Below are 18,864 nucleotides of genomic sequence, written 5' to 3'. Positions count from 1 at the left end.
CTACTAGTATTATATTGAGATTAAACAGCAAGTATTGCAGCTAATGATGCTGTAAGGACCAATCAGCTCCCAGAATGCTGATAGAACTGCTTTCAGAAACATCGTGGGGCCGAATTATCAAACAGATCCAGGGCAGCAAACAGAGGATGAATGAAAATGTTTTTATTTTTTCTCACATTCCATTTTAATTTTTTCCATTTTCAGTCTATTTCGGTTTTTAATTTTTAAGAATTAGATTTTTTAGCATTTTACGCAAATGTAACCCCAAGACAGTATATAAAGTAATGAAATATAGACAATTTATGCCATTATAACTGAAAAACTTAATGTTTTCATACCTTTAAACATATTTAAAGGCAAAAACATGTCACCAGTTATTCTTGTGTCCAACAAAACATTCCTTTTTTTGGGCATAAAGGAAAAAAATACCAAAAGTTGTAATGTAATGATGAAAAAAAATCGATCTTCAGACATATGAATCGATTTTTAGGAATTAATATGAGAATCGATTTAGAATCAGAAAATAGATTTTTTTCAGTTTCAGTAGTTGTTGTAGCCATGTCATAGAGAAATTAGGGCAGAATGTGTTAGTATGTCAAAGTTGGCCTTTGTGTGCAGTCGGAGGGAGATTTGTTTGATGCCTCCCCCTGAGTTTAGCTGCAGGCTGTGGTCTTCTTTGTTTGCAGACACCGATCAGAGATTCTCCTCGAGGCCCATTCAGCCCGCTGTGCTAAAAAGGCTTTATCTCTCTCTGCCACTCAGAAAAAAAGGCTCCGGAGTACCTCGATTAACTAGGCCTATGTTGAAAAAATAGATTTTCCCATTCTAAATCGATTCATATGTCTAAAGATAGATTTCTTTTCATCATTACATTACAACTTTTGGTATTTCTTTGTTTATGCCCAAAAAAGGAATGTTTTGTTGGACACGAGAATAACTGGTGTCATGTTTTTGCCTTTAAATATGTTTAAAGGTATGAAAACATACACAAGTTTTCAGTTATAACTGCATAAATTATTTATATTTCATTACTTTATATACTGTCTTACGGTTACATTTGTTTAAATGCTAAAAACCTAATTCTCAAAAATTTAAAACCGAAATATACCGAAAATGGAACAAATAAAAACAGAATGTGGGAGAAAAATAAAACCAATTTCATTCGTCCTCTGTTTGCTGCCCTGGATCTGCCCAGCATCATTAGCTGCCAATACTTGCTGTTGAATCTTGAGGTCTGTCAGAGAGGATCCACGCCTTCACTTTCCTCAGCAAAGTCCATGTTTTCCTTTTTAAACCAGTTTCTCCAGTTGTCAGACCCTTCTCCTGCCGGAAGTTTGTGGAAAGTAAAGGAAAAACAACAACCTTTTTTTCTGTTTTTGTGCAATAACATCATCATCTTAGCGTTCCGACCTGAAGCTGCCGAGCAGGAATAAGAGGCCGTTCAACTGCCAGCTCTCAAACAACGTCCTGCCATCTATCCAACTGCCACTTCATTACACGTCAAAGCAATCGATACTTTCCATGCAAACAATGTAGCAAATTATTTTACAAGGCGGTTGCTGGAAGTGACTGGAGGAGCTTCTTCCCTGACTGTGCGGTTCTTTTGAGCTCCGTCAGATTTGGGTTTTACAGCCTGCAGATCTATATTGTTGAGACAAATACGCTCTCATTAGCATTGTTGGTAAACGCAGCAGTAAGCGCTTTTCAGTGAAATCACAGGAACTTACTTAGCACCAGCCGAGAGCCAGACGTACAGTAGATGAAGAAAGTAGAAGAGGGAGAGTCTAAGGAGCCAGCTTCTCCTCTCTGGTCTCCATGGCGATGGTGAACACATGAGTTGTGTTTAAGGTGCTTGTTGCACTGTATATCCATATTTATGTTTCAATAATTACAGCATGTTCTTATTTTTAGAGTACCCTTAAAGAATCCGTTTGATGTTGTAATGGTATCTTAAATATTTATACTTCCAATGAACCGTTAAGTTAGTGTACTATAGTCTCACAACGCTAACATCGGGCTGGTTTGGATGTTTATCTCAGGTTTTTTTTTTTTTTTCTCCCTTGTCTGCATATATATTAATGGTTAATATCAAGTTTTGTCAAACTTAAAGCATATATATGCATTTTTAATCTTCTTTTTTTTTTTTTTTCTTGTGGCAATTTGAGGAGGTTTTTAAACATATATGTAAGGAGGATAGGGGGGTGGGTTCGGTGTTTAGGGATGGCTTCCGCTGCAAGTCTGTAATGAGAGAAAGACAGGAAAACACACAACGGGCACACAAGCCTTTGGAATCTGCAAGAGAGAAAACAAACAAACAGAAACGGGAACAGGCAGAGACACAAACAGCAACCATTCCAGGTCTCTGAAACTGAATCAAGACCAGGCTACTGCGATATCTCAGGTGGTTTAATGGTCACTAACGTGAGCATTTGTGTGCGTGTTTGTGCGTCAGGCTACTTCAAACTGGAAAGTCCTCTCCTGCAGCATCGTCTCCAACAGCACAGGAAGGCCGACAATTCAAGCACTGGACTCTCAGATGTAAGTTTGATTAGAGTTTCTTAACTTCCCGTCCCATCAAGACCTTTTATCATTATTTGATATCAAAAAGAAAAACTCAAACAGACTCTCCGCATTGCTTTGTAAACCAGTGAGCTACGGTTCAGCCAGCAGTACTGTTGTTTCTGCCATCCTGTTTTCATTTTAGTTTTAGTCTAGTCTTTGGGTCAAGCTATCATTTTAGTTTTTAACAGTTTTAGTCACGTTCAGTCTCCTTTTAGTCGTGTCAAGTTTCAGTCGACTAAAAGTCTGAGCATTTTAGTATTATTTTAGTCAGAATAGTCCAGGACCATTTTAGTCTAGTTTTAGTCAAAGATTGTATTTAGCCAAACCCATTTTACAATGTTCTTATTATCTTATTATTTTATTATTGTTACCTTATAGACTCAAGAATAAAATAATTCCAGATACAGAAGACTCTAATTACTCTAGAGTTTACAACATATTTATTTTTCTGCATTTCTCCCTGTCTTTTTCTTTTCTGATGACACATTTGGTTTTCTTTTCCACGTCTATGTAGGAAAGTGTATCTAAAGATTAAACTGTTTTAAAGACTAAACCAAAGGAAACGACTTAAAAATTGTATATTAAGGATCTTTGTTATAACATTTCGTCTCATTTTGGTCACATTTTAGCAGAGTTTTTATTTTGTAATGTACATTTTAGTCTCGTTTTTATTTGTCTACAATATTGCATTATACATTTAATTATCGTTGTCGTCACATGACCAGCATTTTCGTTGCGTCTCGTCTCGTTTTCCTCCGGTGATGAAGGTTCGTTGACGACGATATTTAGTCCTAATTTTCCTTGACGAAAACAACTTTAGGCAGCAGCTCCGTCACAAAGTCACAGAGACACAAACGTTCTCAAACTCACTTCTTTGGCAATAATAGCTTTACCTCAGCGCATGTCCAGTAGGCCAGTAGGAAGTTTGATGTTTTCATGTGTAACCTGGTCAAACGGTTCCTTCCGTCTCTGTGTTCCCTCCCAGGGAGTCAGGTCTGCTCTGGGCCGCGTCAACAAGGCCACAGAATACTCCTCCTCTAGTGACGAGGTCGGCAGCAGCGACGACGAGGACAGACACAGGTACAGTCGCTCACCCAAGAGTCTGCTGGTGTCTGAACGTTTACACTTGCTATACTGTACTCTAGTCTGGTTTAATTTAGGCACCGTGTACATGAGGATATTATGGAAGAGTATTAGGGCCATTAGGGCAGGAGGAAAAATATTTGAGAGGGGAAGATTTTTTTTTATTGTGCATTTCGAGAAAAAAGTCGAAATGTCGAAATTAATGTTGAAATACAATTTCAAAAGTAAAGTCGAAATTTCGTGAATAAAGTCGAAATTTTGCCATTTTTCTCGACATTTCGACTTTTTTCTCAAGTGCATAATGAAAAAAAAACCTTCCTCTAAAATATTATTTTTATTTTTCTCCTGCCTGGCCCTAATACTCTTCTGTAGGATATAGTGCGGCTACGGCACCAGAATTTCCCAGAAGGCTATTTTCTACTGCAACTCTTACTTATGTTGACAAACCGAGGGGAGAGGGCCATGCAAAATCCTACACAAGACAGAGATGGTGTCTTATTTATGACATCATATATTATATTACATTACACATAAGATAAGATAAGATAAGATAAGATCCCCAGAGGGAAAATTCGGGTGATACAGCAGTCAGACAACATGAACTCAGACTAAATAAATGATAAAGATTAATTATAAGTATGAAAAATAAAAAATAACCAGGTTGGTAGCAGTGAACTATACGTGGAATGAGTGTGAGGCTTCTTAGCCATCATCAGTGAACCTGAAGTTTGAGAGCTGAAACTCGACTAAATGTCCCGTCTGAGCTTTAAAAAGACATTTAGGCAAGGCAAGGCAAGTTTATTTGTATAACTCAATTCAACACAAGGTAATTCAAAGTGCTTTACATCAACATTAAAAGCAGCAAGGCACAATTAAACAGTAAATAGCAAATAAAATGATGAGAAAAGACGTAAAATAATAAAAAGCACCAGTTGTTAAAGAGTAAGGGCAGTAGAGTACAGCAGGTACATCTCATTCTTACAATGGCAAGAATTACGTTTCTATACGGTCAAAACGTACAAAGACCGGGTCAAATATAGTATTACAAAAGTAATCTGTAACAATTCGTACGGTGAATTAAACCAATTTGACAATTCTACGTCACAATGCCTGCATTCAGGGCTTATCGCGGTTTTCAAAAATCATAAGTATTTCATTTAAGAGTACGCTTAGAATCAATTTATGATTCCAAGGTGCTCGTGTTCAGGCAGCGTCTCGGCTGATACCGACATCAGGGTCTCCACTGGTGAAAACCCCAAAACAGTTCAAACAAACTGAACAAGATTGAAAGTGTTTCCAAACCACTAGCTGCAGTATAAAATGTGCTGGATATATTTAGAAAGTCTGGATGATCAAGAGTAGGGCTGCAGCTATCGAATATTTTAGTAATCGAGTATTCTACTGAAAATTCCATCGATTAATCGAGTAATCGGATAAGACATATTTGTTTAGTTAAAGAGCAATTATAAATATACATAAGATGTTAGATGTTAATTGACATCAAGACTAAATTATATAATCCAGTTTAGGTTCATGGCTGTGCATTTAAAAACCCTGAACTTACACCAGTTGACCAAATTCACTGCCTTCACTCAAAAAACTAAGGATCTTACCAAGAAATGTTCTTATTTCTAACCTAAAAATGCCATTACACCTGATAACACACATCACTTAAAAGATTAGGTGTTTTTCCCACCTGTTTCAATTGAACTTTCATTTGTGTCAAGCAAATTTTAAGTTGTAGTTAAGTTTTAAGTTAGAGTTTTGGCAGTGTTCAAAATAAAATTATGAGACCTGCTGTATTGGAGCACATTAGACACCAGTGCTGCTTGTTTTATCCATGAATGACTACAGAGATAAAATGAAATGAAAACTACCCAGTTAGCTTTATTACGTTTTTATTTTTCTGACATTTTTTCTGCCTTTTCTTTTAGTTAAAACTGTAGCGGGAACAGAGGTTTATGTACCGGGTAAAGGCTGATTTATGGTTCCGTGTTACAACAACGCAGAATGGTGCGCGTCGCTGCGTACCCTACGCCGTAGGCTACGGCGTAGCCGTGGCAACGCCAGCCGGACCACCGTAGGCTCTGCGTCGATTTAACGCGGAACAATAATTTTGGCTTTAGAGGGGGAACATAGAGAACGGACCAGAAGAATATAGCGTGGATTAAAAATAAAAGTTAAGCACTGAACTACATGTGTCTCCCGTCTGGGCCATTGCAGACTGCCTGAGCATGATGTTACTAAAACCAAACATACCCGCCGCCTCTTTCTCCCCCCTTTAACGGCGCAGCGTCAGCGTGTTGTGTCGCATTAAATGTGGTCCGGGCGTAATACGAGGATTTGAGCTGGTGAAATTAAACGAAAAAAAAAATTTTTTAAAAATAAATTAAACGATTCCTCGAGGCAGAGAAAATTCCTCGATCATTTTTTGTAATCGAATTACTCGAATTATTCGAGAAATCGTTTCAGCCCTAATCAAGAGTTTACACAAATATTAAGTGAAAGCACCATTTTGAGATAAAAAAAACAACAAAACCAAAGCATAACTTGCTTCTCATGTGGTTCCTGTGCCGGTCCGTGTTTGTTCCCCCTGATCCTGATCAGTGGGAACCGTGTCCGTCTGGACTAAATGCATCTGTGTGTTTCCAGGTCTGGGCTGTGCAACGGGAAAGGGAAGTACTTCCGAGGAATGCCCGACGGCATCATCCTGCAGCCCCACCACAATCTCAACCAGGTGCCTGGCACACACAGACCTGCAGACACCAGGCCGTCCTACGCTAGAGGAACACAAAGTTTAGGGTTACCACTGCTGTCAAGTTGCTGCTTGTGCAGCATCTAATTGTCGTGTGTTCTGTGGGTGGTGTTGCAGATTTCCCGCTTCTGTTCGGATGATACGTACCTGCTGCCGGACCTCTTACAGAAAACCTCGTCCTCCAGTCCCACTCACGACGCGCTGAGTCAGCAGAGAGCACTTGACTTCGGCTACCCGCTGTCCCCCTCGACCCCGGGGTCCCCCACGCTCCACGATCTGCATGTGAGTTCAACTCAAATAACAACACACACGGGAAGGGAATTCTTTCTGTGACGAGTCGCACTTCCAATCCAGTTTATGCCACGGTCTGGTAAATGGAGCATTTTTCTAGACCCGTTGAGAACTCAAAACGCGTATCATGACACCCCACATTAGGGCTGAGGATCGATTCCAGGGCAGCAAACAGAGACGTATGAAATCGGTTTTATTTTTTCCCACATTCCGTTTGAACTTTTTTCCATTTTTGTTCTATTTCGGTTTTTAATTTTTGAGAATTTGTTTCGTAGCATTTTATGCAAATGTAACACAAGACAGTATAAAAAGTAATGAAATATAGACAATTTATGCAAATATAACTGAAAACTTTAATGTTTTCATACCTTTAAACATATTTAAAGGCAAAAACATGGAACCAGTTATTCTTGTGTCCAACAAAAAATTCCTTTTTTGGGCATAAACAAAAAAATATCAAAAGTTGTAATGTAATGATGAAAAAAAAAATCGATCTTCAGACATATGAATCGATTTTTAGGAATTAATATGAGAATCGATTTAGAATTGGAAAATCGATTTTTTCAACACAGGCCTACCCCACATTCACCCATCCACACTCACGTTTGTACGGCATCATAATCTCTAGAAAAACAAATACACAGGGATATTTCTCTATTAAGCTAGTGCTCTTTCCCTCTCATTCAAGCATCATAGACGGATGAACACATGAGGGCAATGTGGGATTCAGCAAACTGTGAGGCGGGGAATCGAACCTCTAGCATTTAGTTTGAAATGCAGTGAAAGTGTGCAGCGAGCCACACGTCTGATGTGTTAAGTCTGGTGGAGAAAGCATCGTTCTGGTCCCCGGGTCAGACAAGGCTCCTGTAAACGTGCTGCATTAGTTTGGTTTGTCCAGCAGGGGGCAGTGCTGCCTCACGTAAACATCAGACCAGCTCAGTCTCACCGCCCGTCCTGCTGGTTCTGCAGTCCTGCAGCTGCTCAAACACTCATACATCTCATACGTCCTCATGCCAAACCACTGATTCTTAGCTACATTCCTATACCAAAACATAGGTTTGTTTCTATCACTTTGTCGCATGTTATTATGGGACACAATATAAAGATAATCTGAAGTGCAATGGCTGACTTTCTGTGTGTTGAATGAAAACCTGAGGTTATGAAGCAACGGCATAAAATGACCATGTGGTGTCCTCGCCCTCAGGCCATGAGCAGCCCTACTTACAAAAGCTCCTCTTCATCCTCCTCCTTCCTGCCCTTCATCGACCCAAGATTAATCCCCATCTCATCACCACCTCAGAGCCCCAGTGAGTACATTTACACATAAACGCTACATGTTCTACTTGCAGGTGGGATACACTTGAAAACAAGGCAGCATGCAAGGCTGCAAATGGATCGACAATGCTGCTGGTTTCTGTTTGTGTCTGTGTGGAGCACAACGCCATGTCTGCTCCCTGTCACCTGCACTTTGCACATATTTCAGTTATTCATTTTAGACAGGATAGTGAAGTGAAAAAAGGTGCAACACAGGTCAGATTTGTAACGGCGCAGCTGCACATTTTGTTCAGCAGTCTTCACCCAGAACCTCATATAACAAGGAATATTTGATGTTTTTTTAGATGTATTAATTAGGGTGTAAAGTGTTATTGCGGCTGTAGTGGGACGAGACCAGACTACATGTTTGTTTGGGGCGTGTTGTGTTGCAGCGGGCAGTAAGGGTGAACCACTCAAAAGAGAGAACCACAGGAAGGGCTCGGTGGTGAACGTGAACCCGACCAACATCCGCCCGCAGAGCGACACTCCGGAGATCCGCAAATACAAGAAGAAGTTCAACGCCGAGGTCCTCTGTGCCGGATTATGGGGTATGCAGATGTATATTGTTCTTATATTTTCTGTTTTAATATGATTTATGTGGAATAATTGCATGCTATGCTTTGTTTTTGGTATTAACTGTCTAAATCTGTCTAAATGTGTCTAAAACTGTCTAAATGTGTCTAAACTCTCTAAATGTGTCTAAAACTGTCTAAATCTGTCTAAATGTGTCTAAACTCTCTAAATGTGTCTAAAACTGTCTAAATCTGTCTAAATGTGTCTAAACTCTCTGAATGTGTCTAAAACTGTCTAAATGTGTCTCTAAATGTGTCTAAATGTGTCTAAACTCTATAAATGTGTCTAAATCTGTCTAAATGTGTCTAAACTCTCTGAATGTGTCTAAATCTGTCTAAATGTGTCTAAACTCTCTGAATGTGTCTAAAACTGTCTAAATGTGTCTCTAAATGTGTCTAAATGTGTCTAAACTCTATAAATGTGTCTAAATCTGTCTAAATGTGTCTAAACTCTCTGAATGTGTCTAAATCTGTCTAAATGTGTGTATACTCTCTGAATGTGTGTAAATCTCCTGGTGCGGTCTGCTGTAGGGCCGTGCACACGGATGCATTGTTCTGTATTTAATGGAGGAATGTGTATGTGGTCGTGCAGGTGTGAACCTCCTGGTGGGGACAGAGAACGGCCTGTGGCTGCTGGACCGGAGCGGTCAGGGGAAGGTTTACTCGCTCATCAGCAGACGGCGGTTCCAGCAGATGGACGTCCTGGAGGGACTCAACGTCCTCATCACCATATCAGGTACTGGCAGGTTGAGAACATTCAGAACAACCAAACACATGAGAACTTCCACTGTACTAGCGTTGGCTGGCTCTCTGCAGGTAAAAAGAACAAGCTGCGTCTGTACTACCTGTCCTGGCTGAGGAACAAGATCCTGCACAATGAGCCGGAGGTGGAGAAGAGACAGGGCTGGACCTCCGTGGGGGACCTGGAGGGCTGCGTGCACTACAAAGTGGGTGAGTGGGCATCGCTGACACACATCAACCACAACAACTGGTTTTATAGGTTTAGGTGCTAAACAATATAACGGAGCTAAGGAGTTTGTTAGCAGTGGATTGATTGGGTTTCATGTTTTAGCACCTTTGTCCATCTTGTGTTTCCTCAGTACGCTACGAGAAGATCAAGTTCCTGGTGATCGCACTGAAGAACGCTGTGGAGGTTTACGCCTGGGCCCCCAAACCCTACCACAAGTTCATGGCCTTCAAGGTTGGTCACATGTACGCTTGTTTCTGGCAGCCTGATTCAGTTTTAGTTTGAATCTAGTCTTTGGGTCAAGCTATCATTTTAGTTTTTATTAGTTTCAGTCACGTTCATTCTCCTTTTAGTCGTGTCAAGTTTCAGTCGACTAAAAGTCTGAGCATTTTAGTCTTATTTTAGTCAGAATTGTCCATTTTAGTCTAGTTTTAGTCAAATATTGTATTTAGCCAAACCCATTTTACAATTCAAACAAGGTTATCTTATTATTATATATTATTGTTACCTTATAGACTCAAGAATACAATCATTCCAGATACAGAAGACTCTAATTTGAGTTTACAACATATGTATTTTTCCACATTTCTCCCCGTCTTTTTCTTTTTCGACGACACATTGGGTTTTCTCTTCCATGTCTATGTAGGAAAGCGTATCGTGACGTCGCCCAGCAGCAGAACTAAACCAGAGGAAACAACCTAAAAAATGGATATTAAGGATTTGTTGTTTGTTGTGTATTTCGTCTCGTCTCGTTTTGGTCAACGGAAATTAAGACACATTTTAGTTTTTATTTTGTAATCTACATTTTAGTCTGGTTTTTATTCCTCTACGATATTGCATTATATATTTAATTATCGTTATCGTCACATCGATTTCCTCAGGTGATAAAGGTTCGTTGACGACGATATTTAGTCATAATTTCCTTGACGAAAGCAACTTTAGTGACATGTGAGAGTATGATCTCAAAGTCCTGCTTTGTCCCGTCCATGAAGACAGAACAGGAAACACTTCCTGATCCAGAAACCTCCAAACAAGAGATTTCACTCTTTGGCATTGCGCACATTTGCAGTGGCCCTGTTTCAGTGAGCTCGAGCAGTTTCAACTGTACGTACGCTGAGAGATGCTTTCATCTTTCACCAAGCCCGTCAATTACCTGCTCTGCAACATCCCATAATCCCCAGTAGGGACTATCCAGCATCTGTGGAGGCCGATCCACGTGGGGAAAGCGTTTCATGCTCACTGAAGCTCCTTGACGTTGAGCCCCGTGAAGTCTGTCGTCGTGGTCACCAACATCACGCCACTCAGGAGGGACGATCATTCCCCAGCAGACACTTTCTGCCTTCTGTTCAGCAAAAATGTTCAAATGAAGTTGTTGCTGAAGTTCGACCTCAACGACTGAACTCCAGATTATATTAACGCCCCCAGAGGCTCCACGGTGTGGACTAGGTGATTGATGATTCCTCGAGTACCTCGATTACAAAAGATGATGGAGGATGTTCCTCTGCCTCCAAGCCTCGTTTAAATAAAAAATACATTTAAACTTTTTTGGGGTCTAGTGGCCCTTTATTGAAGTTGCAGACAGGAAGTGGGTAGAGAGAGAGAATGGGGATGACATGCAGCAAAGGTGCACAGGCCGAGCAGCCCACGGTTCTTTATAATGTGACACAACATGCTAACTAGCATGTTTTGGCCAATGAGAAAACACAGCAAAGTGAAAGTAATAGGAGGAAGAGAAAGAAGATGTTGAAGGTGTGGGATTATTTCAAATTAAAAATGAAGGTTCCGGTTCACAGACAAGCATTTCTGTTGAAACGTGTTGGTTCTGAATGGGAAGTTGCACAATTTAAAAAGCACTGTTTAAGAATATGTTTGTGGTTTTTTTGTAATGTTTCAGGAAATGTTAAGTTTAAAATAATTGTATCTATTTTTATTGTTAAATTTAAAAAACTGTTTACTAGTTTGCATAATATGTAAATAAATGTCAATTATTCTCATAAAAGAAACAAATTGGTTGTTTCTAATCAAGTACGGTAATATGTCTTGTTTGGGCTTTAATAAAGCAAAAGTAAGTTTTATCGGATTAATTGATGGTCCTTTCATCTGCTGCAGTCATTTTACCAAGAAATCATTCAACCTTTTGTGTCTGATCATGTTTATCGATGGTAGACTATTCCCTTGACTATTCATCTTTTACACAAGCAATTTGTGTTTTTTCCACTTGTTGACGTGTCGGCAGCTAAAACTATCCTTCCCTACAGACTTTTGCAGTGAGAGTCGTCCCAATGTGTCTGTTTAAACCACCAAAAACTATTGTGCTGGTTCTTGTTTAGTCTGGGCCTAGGCTGAACCAAACGGGAGTGAAGCAGCTCTACGAGGCCACGCGTCCAGGCTGCCAGCCTCATATGTGCAGGTCCTCAGCTGAGATGTGTCCTATTTATTTCAGTCCTCTGTGGCCTGAGCTACTTCTTTTCTGTGCCGTGTAGTTTAACCCCGTCTCCTTAGAAAAGGGCCAAAAATATACCGCGTGGAAGTGATAGCGGGTCGTTATGCAACGCCTCTCCGGATCGTTAAAGTCGGTTGCTGATTAGCTGCGAGTAGAGCGTCTCGAAATAGACGGCTAATGTTTGTTGTTGTTTGTGTGTTAATGTGAATGTGGTTAGCGTGTCTAACTGTGTGACATCTCCAGTCCTTCAGGTCCCTGCCCCAGAGACCCATGTCCGTGGACCTGACAGTTGAGGAGGGACAGAGGTTAAAGGTCATTTATGGCTCTCTGTCTGGTTTCCATGCCATCGACGTGGACTCAGGAACGCCCTACGATCTCTACCTGCCCACTCATGTAAGTCTGTCAGAACCTGCTGTTGAACCACAAGAGAAATGCAGATATGAGCCTGTCCCCTCACAGTCCAGGACCAAGCTCCTGGTAAAGGCTTTCCCAAACGATGTCACGAATCCCATTGTTGTCTAGTTTATATAGTTCAGTCTGTTAATCTCTGGTGAGATCAAGAGGTGGGGGATTCTAATATGTAGTAAGAGTAGTGAAATGTACCTTTTCCATGCCATCTTCTACATTGCAAAAACTCAAAATCTTAACAAGAATATTTGTCTATTTCTAGTTAAAATGTCTAATTTTTAGTCAAACAAATCTCATCGCACAAGACTCATCACTGGAAAAAACAACAATTTTCACCTGTTTCAAGTAGATTTTCACTTAAAGGAGCTTGAGGCTCCTTTTAAGAAATGAGACTCTCTAGCGCCACCCTTCACCACGACGGCCGTTGGGGGTACTGCAGCCAACAGTGAAGCCGGCACGGGAGAACGAGGAGAACGTGCATGCAGCGTCATGTGACGTCACATCCCCAGGACAGCGTGGGAAATTCGAGCCCAGAATTGCAGCACATTTTGCAGCACACAGCCTGTTCAAGGCAAAGGAGAGATACACTAGAGGCAGGGGCGGAGCAGGGGTCCCAGCCTAGGGGGGGCGAAGCATTCTAGATGGGCCCTTGTGGCCTAAACATCCCCGTTAGAACATAATCGCTAAAAATGCCACAGATCAGGCCCAACCAACCACAATTCCAACAGCAGCAGCGACACGGTCAGAACCATTTACATGAGGTTTCAGCACCATGGATTTACCAGTCATTATGTCAAACCTAATTATAACCCTAATGCAGACTTTAAGATATAAGTATCAAACTGGAGATAAAAATCAAATGACATCCAGTGATGTCTATGGAAGCCCATTTCCGCCAGTAAAAGAAAAAAATAAGATGAAATCTTAGAATTAAAAATAAAAATATCCCCACGGTAAGTCATAATTATGACATAAAAAGTCATCATTTCGACTTTCTATCTCATCATTTCGACTTTTTTATCTCATAATTATGACTTATCGTGAGGATATATTTATTTTTAAGGCTAAGTTTTCATCTTAGCCATAGATGTCTGATATCAAGTAGCACAATTCAGACACACGTGTTCAACCTACACGACGACGACATGTATTTAACACAATCAGACACGGCGGTCAAACAGCAACAAACAATATATGAAAGGCCATATATTCAGCATTATGGCAATGTCATCAGAAATAATTAATATTATGACAGCTTATCAATGATGGTTTCATCCAGCGGTGGGCGGAGAACCACAACAAAAAATATTTCCATTTGGGGTGGGGGTATTGAACGACCCAAAATGCAAAAACTTTTATTTTAAAACTTTTTCAAATCCGAACTATTTCCGAACCATCAGCCGGTTCTTCACCTTTCAATCACTTTGCTCTCATCAACGGAGAAATCTCTCTGGATTGAGAGCAAGGTGAGGTTGCCAGGTTGGGCAGGTTTCAGCCCAATTGGGCTAAAAAATATATATTTGGGCTGCTTTTCCTGGGTTTTACTTAATATTTAGGAGAAATTATTAACAAAAAAAAGCTTCCATTATGGCAGAGAAAAGTAGAAATTTTACACAATAAACTCACTGATAATATAATTTAATTTAATCTACTCCATTTTATTGTAGTTTTTGTTTGGAGCCTGAACTTTTTTTTAGGTTATTTAGTAATGTGAAGATGAAATGTATTACGCATTTCATAATTTATGGTTTTAACAGAGAATGTAAGATTCGGGCTGGTTTTTCATTTTTTCGGTGGGTTTTACGTTGCATTTGGGCTGGAACCTGTCAGATCTGGCAACATCAGCAGTGGATTTCTTAATGACTCGTCTTTTTGGTCACAATAAACTTGCTCTCATCAATGGCGAAGTCCCTCTCAAATGAGAGCAAGGTGAGGTTTGATAGTCTGTCTCATCCATGCAGCCTGGAGAGAGTTTTTAATCAACTTCAGCTGCTGAAACTCATGAGCATGAGTTAAGGCTCTGATGCGAGAACTGGCTCGACGCATTACTACGGCGAAGGGTACGCAGCGACGCGCACCCTACGCCGTAGGTTCTGTGTTGGTGTAACGCGGAACCATAAATCAGCCTTAAACAGATGCGCGTGCGAACCCGTGCACGACAGGCAGACACACGGGGAGAAGGGACTATTTGTTTAATTTTTATTTTTTAAACAACTTTATCCTTATGAACACAAGTTTTATACAGTCCAACTTTCCTTATTTTATTCAGAACACTTTTTTTTTTCCTTTTCGGAGTTTTTTTTTTTTTTTTTTTTTCCTCTTCGGAGTGGGCCCCCCCGGAGCAGTGGGCCCGGGGCGGCCGCCCCCCCTGCCCCCCCGCCTGCTCCGCTACAGACTAGAGGGCTCATTCTTTTGGGTTTGGAACGCTTCATCTGACATTATTACTAGAAAACTTAAAACGTATACAAATTTTTTTCATAAATTCTGCCTCAATCCGGACTCAAGCTCCTTTAAAATAAGTAGAAAAATCTGCCAGTGGAACAAGATTTTTTTTTGCTTGTAATGAGAAGATAAATCTTTTCCCACTGGCAGATTTTTCTACTTATTTCAAGTGAAAATTTACTTGAAATAGGTGAAAATTGTCAAATAACAAGTTATTTAGTTTTTTTGTTGACTCTCGAGATTTTTTGACTAAAAATGAGACATTTTAACTAGAAATAAGACAAATACTCCTGGTAAGATTTTGAGTTTTTGCAGTGTAATGTTTCATGTCATCCATTTTCTTTGGTGTATCTTGTTATTGATCACTAGAGTTTCATATTTCATGTCAAATACAATATTCATGTCTGAATAATTATTCCTCATCTTTTAAATGCATTTAATGTACCTGCCAACTTTATTTTGTGTCATAAGTGTGGCTAATAAGTTTTCATCTAGAATAGCTTGGTGGACCACGTGTTCGAAACAAAGACATGTGAGAGACCAAGACAAAAGGCTGCTGGGGGTTGTAGTTTCTTCTCCTCCAGTGTCACCGGATGTAGTTTTCTCCCTTTTCCGGTGTCACGGGGTTGGACGAGGGGACGAGCCCCTAGAACCAGCCAACCACAGAGCGGCAAAGGCTAAACCACGCCATCACCACCTGTAGTATAAATGATTATGTTAGCCATGCGGTCGGGTTCTTTTTATTGCATCTGGGGACAGACACTTTCTATAGCGTCTTTTACAACAGAAGTTGTCTCTAGGATCTTTCCAGAGACCCAGATCATGACCCCTGAGCAGTTATTACATAAAAATTGGCAGGTAAAAACTCTCCTAGTGGGAGAAAAACCTTAAACCAAACAGTGGCAAGAAAAACTCCCCTTTAGGGGGGAAGAAACCTGGACCAGGACTTGGATCATAAGGGGGGACCCTCCTGCCTATTTTCCATTGCTTCAGATGCAGCACTATGTCCAGCGCTGCCCTGCTGTTGGTTCAGATTGTATTTGATGTTTTGTTGGCCACTGTTACTTGGTCAGACATAGGACTGCACTGCAGGCCTTGCTACTATGTCTACAAAGAAGGCAAAACAGGGAATATTAGTGGTACATATTTCCATGGGCAGTGGGTTTTTCATGTCTCAGAACTTAGGCACTTTGAAACAACCAGAGATTATGATTTTACTGCTTACTTGGTCTTTTCCTGTACCAACCAGATCTCTCTCCACCACAGGCTCCAACACACAGAAATCTGCTCCAGCTCCACTTATTTAAAAATGGTTAAAGTTGAACATTTTTCCATATTTTGGAACCGCTGGGAAAATAATGGCAGTTGAATGTTTTATTGCTCTGATTGCTTTGACGGCTTTGCTCTCATTACTGCCGGCTGTACCTACCTACGCCTTCTCATGAATGATCAGCATGAATATCGTCTTCACAAATATAAAGTACTGTTCCTGTTAGCAGATTTCTTTTGAGCAATTGTGAATATTGTACTTGAGATACGTGAGAGTTTGAGGCAGAAATGAAAGGTGAGCCTCTTCTCCAGGGCTTTAGTTAGTCTTAAGACCACCTCCATCTTTTTGTCATTTTTACATAATCATAACAAGTAACGTTGGAACTGAAGCAACAATATTTTAGTGACGGCTGTGTGTGGGACACTCACATCTTCACTCACGTCTCTCAGTACCTCGGGCTCTGGATGATATTCACATTACTCTGACTCTTTATGCTTAAGCTGACTTCATATTCAGCTGTTATCTCCCCAGTCAGTCCTGGATATCTCCCCCTCCCACTCACCGTGGACCGACGCCAGCCGCCACTTCCTCCGGCTTTCTTCTCTTCACCTCCTCCCAGCCTCTTCCTCTGTCCCTCCTTCTGGTCTTCCTCCCACACTCTCTTCTGCTCAGTCTATTGTTGTTGTTTTTTTAAATATCCTTAGCTTTCTTGGCCCCACATTTGTATTGTCTTTCCACTTTCATCATCCCTCTCTCGTCTCATGTTCACATTCCGGCGTGGTCCGTTTCACCTCCACTCAAGTTGCACTCTGCTGTGGTTTTCCTGACAACTTAGAAGCTTCAGTTTATTGGTATTTCTGTGCAATATTATTATGTCTTGAGAGGCTCTGGGAGCCTTCATCTTTAGATGTGCAAACAGCCATGAGGGGCCGTTAGGGGTGATACTACTTTAGTGCCTTTAAGGACCACAAGCCTAGGTGCGAATGTTGCGTACATTTTTTTTATCTTGAATTAATATTTCATGAGAGAAGTAGACTTTTTACAGACTTTTTATGTATTACTTCCCTTTTTTTCCTTATTTGACTACTGTCTGAATATAGTTGATGTTGCAGAAGCTGAGAGGGTGAACGTGTCCTGCAGCATCCCGTCTGATCTCACTGACTTTAGTGGGACCTGAGACTGATTCTGTCACGGAGGACAGTGATGGATGTGCTGTGTGTGGTGGTTTCATTGTTTTTAAAAAAAATATTTGATCGTAGAGCTTTGAAGAGAAGACGAGCTCATAAGATAAATGTTTTGAAAGTCTCACAGGAACTGCAGATCAGCTGGTGTTGGTGTACGAAGTCATAAGCAGTCATGTGACCCTTTATTAATACATTGTGTTGGAGCTATTTGTCACTTTTGCATTATTTAATCGTTTATTATTTACAGGGTTCATACATTTTGAATAAACCTGGAAAAGTCATGGAATTTGAAAATGTCATTTTCAAGGCCTGGAAAAGTTTTGGAAACATAAGTTCACCCCAAAAGTTTTGGAAAAGTCATGGAATTTATTTTTCTCACTTAATGATAACATATAGTAATAACAGCCTATAATGTAGATTTAAAATTTATCAATAAATATTTTCATATAGGCCGCTCGGTGGCGCAGTGGGTTAAGCAGCGGGCCATATACTGAGGCTACAGTCCTCCTCCTGCAGCGGTCGCGGGTTCAAATCCAGCCCGCGCACCTTTGCTGCGTGTCTTCCCCGTTCTCTCTCTCTACCCCTTTCCAGTCTGCATCTCCAATAAAGGGCCACTAGAGCCCAAAAAAACCTTTAAAAAAAAAAAAAATAAATATTTTCATATAGAAAAGTCTTGTGCGGAGCATCTTGCGCATCATGCAGATCGGTTATTATTACAGTTATTACAGTTATATTAGATTACTATACAACATATACTGCAACATAGTGCTGGTATATCAGTTAGTTTAAACAAATGTTATTGTATTAAACCATAATTGTCATTAGATCTCCACTGTGGAGACTTTTTACATCGTTTTATTCCTATATTTCATTCATACATTGATGTTTTAGAGGTCATATATAGCCATGGAAACTTGCTGCCAAGTCATGGGAAAGTCATGGAAATTTGTTGGTTAAAATGTGTATGAACCCTGTATTTAGTTAGTTTTTGTGATTTAGTTTTGGGAACACACCTTTAGTTTGTTTATGATATTTAGTATTGATTAAGTTCATTTTGGTACTTAACCATGCTTTTATTTTGAAGGTACTGGGTAGCTGGAGCCCAGTTTACATATAGGGGTCTGCAGACACAGGTGAGGCACCTGGGAGGGCAGATGGTTTTTATCAGGGCAAGAGAGCTCACTTCAAATGCAAAGGGCCATTGTTCTTTGTTTGTTTGTTTGCCAATGAAATAAACCTCAAGAATTAAATTTTTTGCCTGGACAATTGTTATATCCTGCGTAAATGCACTCCCTAGGTGTCTCAGTGGCTGTTTGATTTGATTTAGTTTATTATAGTTTGATACTAGTATTTTAATAATTCACCTGGAGGACAAATAGCCACTCCACGTTGATCAAGGTCTGCTTTTTACAACCAAGGTGACCTAGTCTTACATGTGATGTAGGAAACCCGCGCTAACAACATCTCACCAGGACACACTGCAGTAATGATCATGAAACGTGTCCTTGTTTGTTTGTTTCTCAGTTTCAGTGGCGTACAAGCGTTGGCTGTTTCCAATAATGTTGCAAATGAC

General features: G+C 40.3%; 1 protein-coding gene across 3 annotated transcripts in view; it reads left to right on the top strand.

Annotated features, from left to right (window-relative positions):
• The window catches only part of si:zfos-2326c3.2 (mitogen-activated protein kinase kinase kinase kinase 4), a 94,920-nt gene that overhangs the window by 69,478 nt on the left and 6,578 nt on the right, over positions 1 to 18,864 (top strand). For all 3 annotated transcript variants that reach the window (XM_061725897.1, XM_061725898.1, XM_061725896.1), the window contains 10 exons: positions 2,453 to 2,538; positions 3,548 to 3,642; positions 6,298 to 6,382; positions 6,518 to 6,682; positions 7,896 to 7,998; positions 8,398 to 8,553; positions 9,170 to 9,313; positions 9,394 to 9,528; positions 9,678 to 9,778; positions 12,231 to 12,380. In XM_061725897.1, coding sequence (XP_061581881.1) covers positions 2,453 to 2,538; positions 3,548 to 3,642; positions 6,298 to 6,382; positions 6,518 to 6,682; positions 7,896 to 7,998; positions 8,398 to 8,553; positions 9,170 to 9,313; positions 9,394 to 9,528; positions 9,678 to 9,778; positions 12,231 to 12,380 — 1,220 coding nt within the window. The remainder of the gene's footprint in view (positions 1 to 2,452; positions 2,539 to 3,547; positions 3,643 to 6,297; positions 6,383 to 6,517; positions 6,683 to 7,895; positions 7,999 to 8,397; positions 8,554 to 9,169; positions 9,314 to 9,393; positions 9,529 to 9,677; positions 9,779 to 12,230; positions 12,381 to 18,864) is intronic.

Source organism: Cololabis saira, chromosome 7, assembly GCF_033807715.1.
Source record: "Cololabis saira isolate AMF1-May2022 chromosome 7, fColSai1.1, whole genome shotgun sequence".
Taxonomy (NCBI): Eukaryota; Metazoa; Chordata; class Actinopteri; order Beloniformes; family Belonidae; genus Cololabis; species Cololabis saira.
This window is presented reverse-complemented; position numbering and strand designations above follow the sequence as displayed.